The sequence below is a fragment of the Aegilops tauschii genome, chromosome 2 (genome assembly GCF_002575655.3).
Source record: "Aegilops tauschii subsp. strangulata cultivar AL8/78 chromosome 2, Aet v6.0, whole genome shotgun sequence".
Lineage (NCBI taxonomy): Eukaryota > Viridiplantae > Streptophyta > Magnoliopsida > Poales > Poaceae > Aegilops > Aegilops tauschii.
The window spans coordinates 513933630-513943129 of record NC_053036.3 but is presented as its reverse complement, the minus strand read 5'-3'; the positions used below and the strand labels follow the sequence as shown (position 1 = coordinate 513943129).

Here is a 9500-nt window from a genome sequence, read left to right as displayed (position 1 = left end):
GTTCATTTGTGTTTTATCCTTTGGCTTGCTTGTGTGCTTGTTGTTGTTGCATCATATAGGTTGCTCACCTAGTTACATATCTAGACAACCTACTTTGATGCAAAGTTTAATTTGGTAAAGAAAAGCTAAAAATTGTTAGTTGCCTATTCACCCCCCCTCTAGTCAACTATATCGATCCTTTCACACGGTCATCTCCCCGGTCCGAAGATGGAAACTGGCCTCCAACGATCAATAAGCGCGATGATTGCTGCAGCATTGAGGGGTGGCGTCGATCGGGTGACCAACTGAATGAAAGGGAGAAGTCCTGTCTCCCTTACATACAGTGTGTACCGCTCGTCATAGCGCATCCCCCCAAGGTTGACCCCGTGAGACCGAAGCTTCAGAGGTGCAAGCTCCTACAAACAAATAAATCATAAAATTACATATAGGGCATTTATGTTTCAAATAAACACGAAATTCATAACACCGGCCACTTTCATTATTACCCGCTGCTCCACCGACATAGCGTACGACCGGTGTTGATGGTCCCAGTGATCATCGAGAAGCCAAACCATCCTAACAATTTCAAACAAAGCTTTCTTGTCAACACGATTATCTTTTGAATACAAATAAACTAAAGTACGCCTACTATATGCAAAATTCAAAGCATATGTATCCAAAGCATTCTTGTCAATACGAATATAATTTGAACACAAATAAACTAAACTAGACCTACTTCATGCAAGATTAAATACAAATATCTTTTCCATATAAAATAACATGTCAACCTATGTATCCAAACCATATCTTTTCAATAAAATCAACTAAACTAGGGTTGCAAAATTAGGCATCTAATACATGCAAGATTCTAATACATGCAACATTCTAATCTAATCTAATCAAACAAGGGTTCCCCAAAATCTTCAAAATAGCGTACATTATATGGATAGAAAGAAGGGGATCGGAGGAAAGTACCTTCTAGGATGGATTGGTGAAGGAATCCATGGACCAAATCGTCAGGTCTGAAGGATTTGGGAGAGGGGATTGAGAGGGGGAGAGGAGAGGGCCGCCGCCGCGTGTTTCTGTAACTGCTGGTGCAATGGGGTGGGTGGGGGAGGAGAGGGCCGCCGCGGCTGGATAAGTCACAGTGCAGCGCCCGAGCGCTAGGCGCTGCACATTACATGTGTGGCGCCTAGCTCGAAGGCGCTGCACTGATGGGTGCGGGCTCAGGGGCTGCCACGATGGATAGAGGTGCAACGCCTCCGTGCTAGGCGCTGCACCGTAAGGTGTGGCGCCTGCGTGTCGGGCGCCACACAAAAAGGTCAGCCGCGTGAAATAGTTTCACGGGCAGTTTATTATGTGATTTGATTTCGTCCCAGGTCAAAATTGTTAAATTTGCCTCCACCGGCGGAGCTCCAAGAGAGTAAAATCATGTCGTGGCCCGCCCAACCCATGATATATTTTTGTATACACACACCGAGCCCGGCCCATTGTAGAGCTTCAGCCTCGCTCGCTTGCATTCCCTTCACAAGCTTGCATCCCGCATCGCCTTGACCGGATCCCGTTCGCAAACCAGCACACAAAAAGCTAGGGCAAAGATGCACAACCACATGAGATTCTCGAAAAAAAGGTGCACAACGACAAATGAGCGTGGAGCCGAGCCTTCACTGAGAGCCAGGGAGCAGCACACTGAGAACCAGCACACAAAAGCAAGAAGCACCGCTGGTCTGTTGCACAACGAGCACAGTTAAATTTCCTTTCCCCGTTCAATTCTCATTGCCAAAGTACCAATTTTCCTACAGACTGTAGGCTATATATCACTCTGAAATCCAATAAATTGACGATTCAACAAGCTGAAATTTAGGTACTACAAACACAAACAATTTTCCTGTAGCATACAATTTAATGTTGAGCATGCCTGGTGGTAAAATGGCATGGCTTATTTTGTTCTCCATCTCGAGAAAGAAACGAAACAACAAAATTTCTCGACAGAGCCGAGCTCTCAGCAGTCAGCACCTCCCGCGCTTCTTCACTGGTTCCTCCTAGTCACTTCCGGAAGCATACAGATCAGCGTCCTCCAAATCGTCGCCGTCGGAGTCGTCGTCGGAGTCCTCGTCGCACGACATATCGTCGAAGAAGTCGCCGTCGTCGTCGTCCTCCTCCTCCTCGCTGACCGTCTTCGTCTCCCGAGACCTGCCGGCGTACCCGCGCCGGGCACACATAGCCGCCGCGGCGGCAGCAACAGTTGGCTGGAGGGATGACCGCGAGGTGCCGTTGACCACCGCCGCCGCGGCAGGCCGAAGAGGCACCGCGCCAGTTGGGAGCCCCGGGCGGGTGGCCGACGCAGCGAAGCGGCGGGTGGCCATGGAAGCGAACCTTACGGCGGCGCGCTGCATGGCGTACGCCGTCGGCGCGTAGGTGTGATGGGTGCAGCGGGTGGGTTGGTGCCTTGGTGGAAGGTGGCGGCTAGGGTTTCGAGGGAGCTTTGGGTACGGCGCGGTTGGGCTTTTAATGGAGCGGGAGTGCGCAAGATGCGAGGCCTCGGGGCAAGATCGAGAAACGTGGGCGCGCTGACGCCTGAGCGCCGGGCGCCGGCTTTCCCCCATCAAGCATGTGTAGGCTTTTACGTTTTCTTTCCATTTTAGAGGAATTCGGTCATGGCTTGGGCCGGTAGTGCTGTCGGGCTTTGGAGGTGTAATTGGGCTTGGGCCTGAAACATTATTCAGCTATGGAATGAAGTTTCTCTCAAAAAGAAAAACTATGGAATGAAGTATCTAAATCAGTTGAATGTTAAGTTTGTCTCAAAAAAAAGTTGAAAGTTAACTTTGTCTAAAAAAGAAGTTGAATGGTAAGTTCCAGTGGAAAAGACTTGGATGGTAAGTCTCATTAAAAAAGGTTGAATGGTGAGAGTACACTCAAAAGAAAAGTTGGATGGTGAGTGGTGGCCTGTTCACCATGAGGCATCACACAATTTTGGCATGTGTACAAAACAACAATACTACACACACAGAATCTTCACAGGGTTGTTACATGGTTGTTAGAGGTGGCAGTTTTTGATTGGGCTTTTGTGTACAAAATCCTTAGCCGATTTTGGTTCGTCTTCCTTGGCAACATTCGCCAAAGCATGGCAACTAAAACAGCCAAATATTGACTACAATATCTTTTACGAATTTGCTAAAGCTCATGTGGCCAAATTTTAGAAAATACAGTCGATATCTTAATAGTCTGATTTTGGTGATTTATGTTCATTCAAACAAAACGGTGACGAATACGAGCCTGAACCAAGTTGGAGACGAGAACGATGAGGTTCAGAGTGACTGCCGATAACGATGGAGATTCATGGTTGCGGTGCAAGGGTTAGTTCATCGTAGGGAATTTGTGGTGAAGGGAATGAATCGAAGGGTAAAACCATCTCCCGAGGTTAAAGGGATGGCCAAGGGGTGATGGCAAGACGTGGTAGCCCTTATATGACAAAAGCTTATGGAAGAAGATTATTGGGCAGAGGTGGTGGCTAAAGGTAGAAGAAAGAAAACATGGATTTGGATAGATTAAAATCAACAATATCTGAATTTTTTGACCAATAACATATAAGTAGTCCTAAATTTATAATTTCTATGAAGTTGATTTGGCCTTAAAACTCAAATTTAGTTAGGGAAGTACCAAAAAATTCAACGGCTATCGGATAGTGGTGTTCAAAAATTGAGTTAACATTATATTCAGAATGTTAGTTATATTCAAATTTTAAGTTGATGTTCCATGTCCAAAGTTCATATACTAGCTACTTCCACAACATGTCTATAACCAAATGGGCCATGATGTCTACTACGCAACTTTATTCTCGTAGACTCGCGTTGGGCCTCCAAGTGCAGAGTTTTGTAGGATAGTAGCAATTTTTCCTCAAGTGGATGACCTAAGGTTTATCAATCCGTGGGAGGCGTAGGATGAAGATAGTCTCTCTCAAACGACCCTGCAACCAAATACAAGAAATCTCCTGTGTCCCCAACACACCCAATACAATGGCAAATTGTATAGGCGCACTAGTTCGGCGAAGAGATGGTGATAAAAGTGTAATATGGATGGTAGAAATATATTTTTATAATCTGAATAAATAAAAACAGCAAGGTAACAAATAGTAAATGGGCACAAAACGGTATTGCAATGCTTGAAAATGAGGCCTAGGGTCCGTACTTTCGCTAGTGCAATCTCCCAACAATGCTAATATAATTGGATCATATAACCATCCCTCAAAGTGCGATGAAGAATCACTCAAAAGTTCCTATCTAGCAGAGAACATAAGAATAAATTGTTTGTAGGGTACGAAACCACCTCAAAGCTATTCTTTCCGTTCGATCTATTCAAGAGTTCGTACTAAAATAACACAAAGCTATTCTTTCCGTTCGATCTATCATAGAGTTCGTACTAAAATAACACCAAAGCAAATTCATATTCATAAATACTCAATCCCACACAAAAAACTTCAAAGAGTGCACCAAGATTTCTACCGGAGAAACAAAGACAGGAACGTGCATCAACCCTATGCATAGATTACCCCAATGTCACCTCGGGAATCCGCGAGTTGAGTGCCAAAACATATATCAAGTGAATCAATACGATACCCCATTGTCACCATGAGTATTCAATTGCAAGACATATATCAAGTGTTCTCAAATCCATAAAAGTATTCAATCCGATAACAACGAAATCTCAAAGGGAAAAACTCAATTCATCACAACAAGATAGAGAGGGGAAAACACCATATGATCCGACTATATTAACAAAGCCCGCGATACATAAAGATCGTGACATCTCAAGAACACGAGAGAGAGAGAGAGAGAGATTAAACACATAGCTACTGGCACAAACCCTCAGCCCCGAGGGTGGACTACTCCCTCCTCATCGTGGTGGCCGCCGGGATGATGAAGATGGCCACCGGTGATGATCTCCCCCTCCGGCAGGGTGCTGAAACAGGGTCTAGATTGTTTTTTGGTGGCTACAGAGCCCTGCGGCGGCGGATTTTCTGATCTAGGTTAACCCCGAGGGTTTTTGGAATATTTGAGAATTTATAGGGCGAAGAGGGGGTGTGGGAGGCCACTGAGGTGGGCACAACCCACCTGGGCGCGCCTGGGCCCCCAGGCGCGCCCTGGTGGGTTGTGCCCCCCTCGGGGCACCCCCAAGTGCTGCTCTGGCCCATCGGGAGTCTTCTGATCCATAAAAAATCCGCAAAAAGTTTCGCGGTGTTTGGTCTCCGTTTGATATTGATTTCCCGCGATGTAAAAAACATGCAAAAAACAGCAACTGGCACTTGGCACTATGTCAATAGGTTAGCACCAAAAAATGATATAAAATGACTATAAAATGATTATAAAAGATCCAAGAATGATAATATAACAGCATGAAACAATAGAAAATTATAGATACATTGGAGACGTATCAAGCCACCTATCAGACACCAGTTATGACCAAACGTGCCACCTTCAGAAGCCCAACTAAACCCTAGAATGAATCGAGAGGGGAACAAATCCAATGGGGGCGACACCCTATCTATGTTGTCAACCATCATCAGAGGACAAAATCAACACAAAAATGAACCATGTCGATAAGATACCCACAAAATCCTAACCAAAATTGTGCCAGAGAGGGGTGGGAGAATAAAAAGCTTGGACGATGAGAACTCGTCGTACAAGGGGGGGGGGCTTCTTCACCGGGTCGTCGTGATCGAGGTTTTGTCTATCTTTCAAGGTGAAAATTATTGTCATGTTGTGCCACACCATTGCCGCCTACGGAGAATCGGGAGAGAGAGCGTGAAGAAAGAGACACAAAATGTGCCAGCAATCAAATGGATATGACGAATATACGGGGACCTATGCACAAGTATGCACAGGCTGCCAGATGATTCGACTGTTTGAGGGCATCTATGTGCAATTTGAATAAATCCAGGGGGTCTTCAGAAAAAGATTTTCATGGCCATGACAGTCACCCGCTCTCGCCCACTACGGGTGGGGCCAGTGCCTCGCTTGCGTTCCATGTACACATAGTTGACGACAATAGATGTAAATGACCCCAACGTGAACCGTTAGCACATATTTCATGGACCAGAAAAAAAGTTTTTCATGGGAGTAAAGTGACCCACATCTCTTGCAATTCAGAGTCATATACCTTGGCGTGTGTCATTCTTTGCCCCCCCCCCCCGCCCGCCCTCTGCCCTTGTTCCATCCTCTTTCTTGAGGGACGTTGTCTATTATCGTCAACACTGCCTCTAGCCCTCTACCGCGTCAAGGCAGTGTGTTAGCCTTTCTAAAATACTTTCCTTTAGGCAATATGGGCACGTTTGGCTGATGATGAAAAAAAACCTACCAATTTGTAACGAGGGTCAAAAAGTCGGCTCTTTAATTGTTACCAAAATTTTAGCTTGTCCTTAATCACCAGGCAACTGTAGTTCGTTCTCCTTTCTAAGATAACATGCCAATTAAAACATGATGAAAAAATTGACTACTTAAAGGTCTGGTGGTTTTGCTAGGCTTGCAACTGAAACTTTTAGATTCCGCACTCACTTTTTAAACAATGTGTTTTTTGTGTGACTAATGCTCATGAAGCGTGAAATGACGTGAGCGAAGACGGTCTAGATTGGCCTGGAGGCGATAAAGATGCGGAACATAGGTGATGATGAAGGTTTGTGGCCGTGGTGTAGGGGTTAGTCTGAGATTGAAGAGAAGAAAACTATGACCCTGAGATTTAATAGATTACTGAGAGATGATGATAGAATTGAGTACAAAGATTTGACGGATAAAGGTGTGAGTGGCTAAAGGTTGAAGAAATAGAACCGTTGATTCGGATCTATCAAATCAACTAGAGTCGACCATTATATCTACTAAATCGATTAGAGTCGACCATTATTTTATCTTACAATCAGTCTAAAAAGTTTTCAGACTTACTCCCTCCGTTTACTGTCATAGGATGTTCTACTATTTTTAATCACTTTTATATATTTTAAGGTGTTCTACTATTTTTAATCAGTTACATGTTTATCGAAAAAGTCTTTCACCTCGTTTTATATATAAAGCCATGATCAACAACATTTCGGAACAGACACACTCCACCACAACACACACCCAAGGCGGGATACATAGGCGCCGAGCGCAGCAAACTACACTTAGCACTACAAGAGCAACCGGAGGCTCCACCAGTGAACACGCCACCACGAAGAGATGAAGCCGCATACGGCGAACCGTGGGCTTCAAGACGGGCCTTCAGGAAGGTAACGACACCGGAGCGTCGCCACCGCCCGATCCGAGGATCAAAGTTTCCCCAGGAGCCACACGACAGGCAATGAGAGCTGCGACAACGCCTTCAAGAAGGGAACGAGCTACGCCGCCGCCAGTCCATCCGAAGATAGAGCAGGTTTTCACCCCGGCCAACACTCACCGCCATCGAACGCTGCACCCCGACTACCACGCCACCCACACGATCATGGCCACCGGGCAACACCAAACGACGAGCTTTGCCCATGAGCAACGCGCAATCAGTTACACGTTTTAGTGTGTCTGTTCACTCGTTTTAATTTTATAGTAGTGAAAGGAGAGTGTGTCATATAAACAATCTCATTTATTATTTTCTTTGTAGGGTTGCTTAAAACTGAAACAACATCGTAAAAAAACTCAAACAATAGTCAAAATATTGGCTACCCAAACCGTCCTTCACGTGGCCGACTTGAATCTCAGCCCGTCTTGAATCCCGGATCCAGCAGCGCCGGTTCTAGAAACATCGCCACGTGGCCGACTAGAAAGGATCGGAACCTTCCAGAACCCGCTGGATGCTTCTCGCCCCATCCCCAGCCTATCCCCATCACAAAATCCCCATTTCTAGACCATTCCTTCCTTTCCTGTGCAACCAAACCAAATCTCGCCGTCTCCTCTCGCAAGAGCACCACCAGAACCATCGCCCTCAACCAACTCATCAATGGCGTCGCCGGCGCTGGGGGCGGGGACGCCGCCGTTCCTCACCAAGACGTACGCGATGGTGGACGACCCGGAGACCGACGACACCATCTCCTGGAACGAGTCCGGCACGGCGTTCGTGGTGTGGCGCCGCGCCGAGTTCGAGCGCGACCTCCTCCCCAAGAACTTCAAGCACAGCAACTTCGCCTCCTTCGTCCGCCAGCTCAACACCTACGTACGTTCCGTCTCCGCCCACCCACCTCTCTCCGGCCAGTTCGGTAGATCCAGATTACCAAGGGTGCTGCTGCGTTTGTTGTGCAGGGATTCAGGAAGATAGGCCTTGACAGGTGGGAGTTCGCCAACGAGTGCTTCAGGAAAGGGGAGAAGCGCCTGCTCGGCGCGATACAGAGGCGGAAGGGATCTGGCGCCGGGGCGCCGGCGCCCGCGATGATGGCGACGCCGATTGCGACGGCGATTCCGATCTCACCCACGCCGACGAGCTCCGGCGGGGACGCCGCGGTCTCGTCGTCGCCGCCGCCCGGGCTGGCGCTGGTGGCCACCGGCGCGATGGCCGAGCTGGAGGAGGAGAACGCGCGGCTGCGGCGCGAGAACGCGAGGCTGGCGCGGGAGCTCGCGCGCGCGCGGCGCGTCTGCGACGGCGTGCGGCACCTCGTCTGGCGGTATGACCACGGCGGGGAGGAAGTGGGGGAGGAGGACGAGAGGCACGGCGCCGCAGGCGCGAAGCCGATGCTGTTCGGCGTCGCGATAGGGAGCAAGAGGTCGCGCGAGCACGGGCACGGGGGAGGGGATGAGGGAAATGGGGCAGAGGAGGACGGCGAAGACGACGAGGAGGAGCAAGAACACGACGACGACGGCGTCGACGAGAGGCACGCCGCCCGGCGAGAACAAGGGAAGGCTATGAGGACGGAGCGGTCGGATCTGAATGTGCTTTCGCTGTCCGTGCGGGCGGCGGCGGCGGCGAGGCCTGACGGGGGCTCGCGTGATCGTAGCGGAAGCCACTAGCAGGATCTAAATCCACCTCGCGTCCTCGCGTGATCGTAGCGGAAAGCACTAGATTAGGATCTAAATCGTGTACCACTCTAGCTCGCACTATGATGTCTTTGTGTCTTGACGTGACATGAATTGCATTGCTGGTAGCACAATGTAGAATCAGCAAAGCCATGTAGAACAACTGGTAGATTGTTTGGTAGTTAGGGCCTGTCTGATTTCCATGTAGACCTAGGGTTGGGAAAATGAGAAGAGTTCGATGCCATGGTTTATTGTAGAGTTTTCTTCTTTCTTTTTGCAAAAACGCCAAGGTCATATTTAAGTAGCACAAACCCATAGAACCCCTATAGAAACTAGCGACAAATTTGACCAATAGACGAAATCAAATCACAGAATGAACTATCCGTGAAACTATTTCACGCGGCTGAACTTTTTGTGTAACGCCCGACACGAAGGCGCCACACTACACTGTGCAACGCCTCACAGTTAGGCGCTACACAGCCAGCGTCGCACCCGTGTGATCCGAAAATTACTAAGTCAGTGTGCAGTGCCTGAGAGCTAGGCGCCACACTATACAGT

General features: G+C 48.1%; 2 protein-coding genes across 2 annotated transcripts; one reads left to right on the top strand and one right to left on the bottom strand.

Annotated features, from left to right (window-relative positions):
* Nucleotides 1-1731: 1731 nt before the first annotated feature.
* On the bottom strand, nt 1732-2600 carry LOC109738128 (uncharacterized). The gene has a single exon (XM_020297225.3). The coding sequence runs from the start codon at nt 2583-2585 to the stop codon at nt 2022-2024; it is 564 nt and encodes a 187-aa protein (XP_020152814.2). The 5' UTR covers nt 2586-2600; the 3' UTR covers nt 1732-2021.
* A 5203-nt stretch (nt 2601-7803) lies between these two features.
* LOC109738127 (heat stress transcription factor B-2a) lies at nt 7804-9198 on the top strand. The gene is made up of 2 exons (XM_020297224.4): nt 7804-8148; nt 8235-9198. Exons 1-2 carry the CDS (start codon nt 7936-7938, stop codon nt 8934-8936), a joined length of 915 nt encoding a protein of 304 aa, XP_020152813.1. The 5' UTR covers nt 7804-7935; the 3' UTR covers nt 8937-9198.
* The last annotated feature ends 302 nt before the right edge of the window (nt 9199-9500 follow it).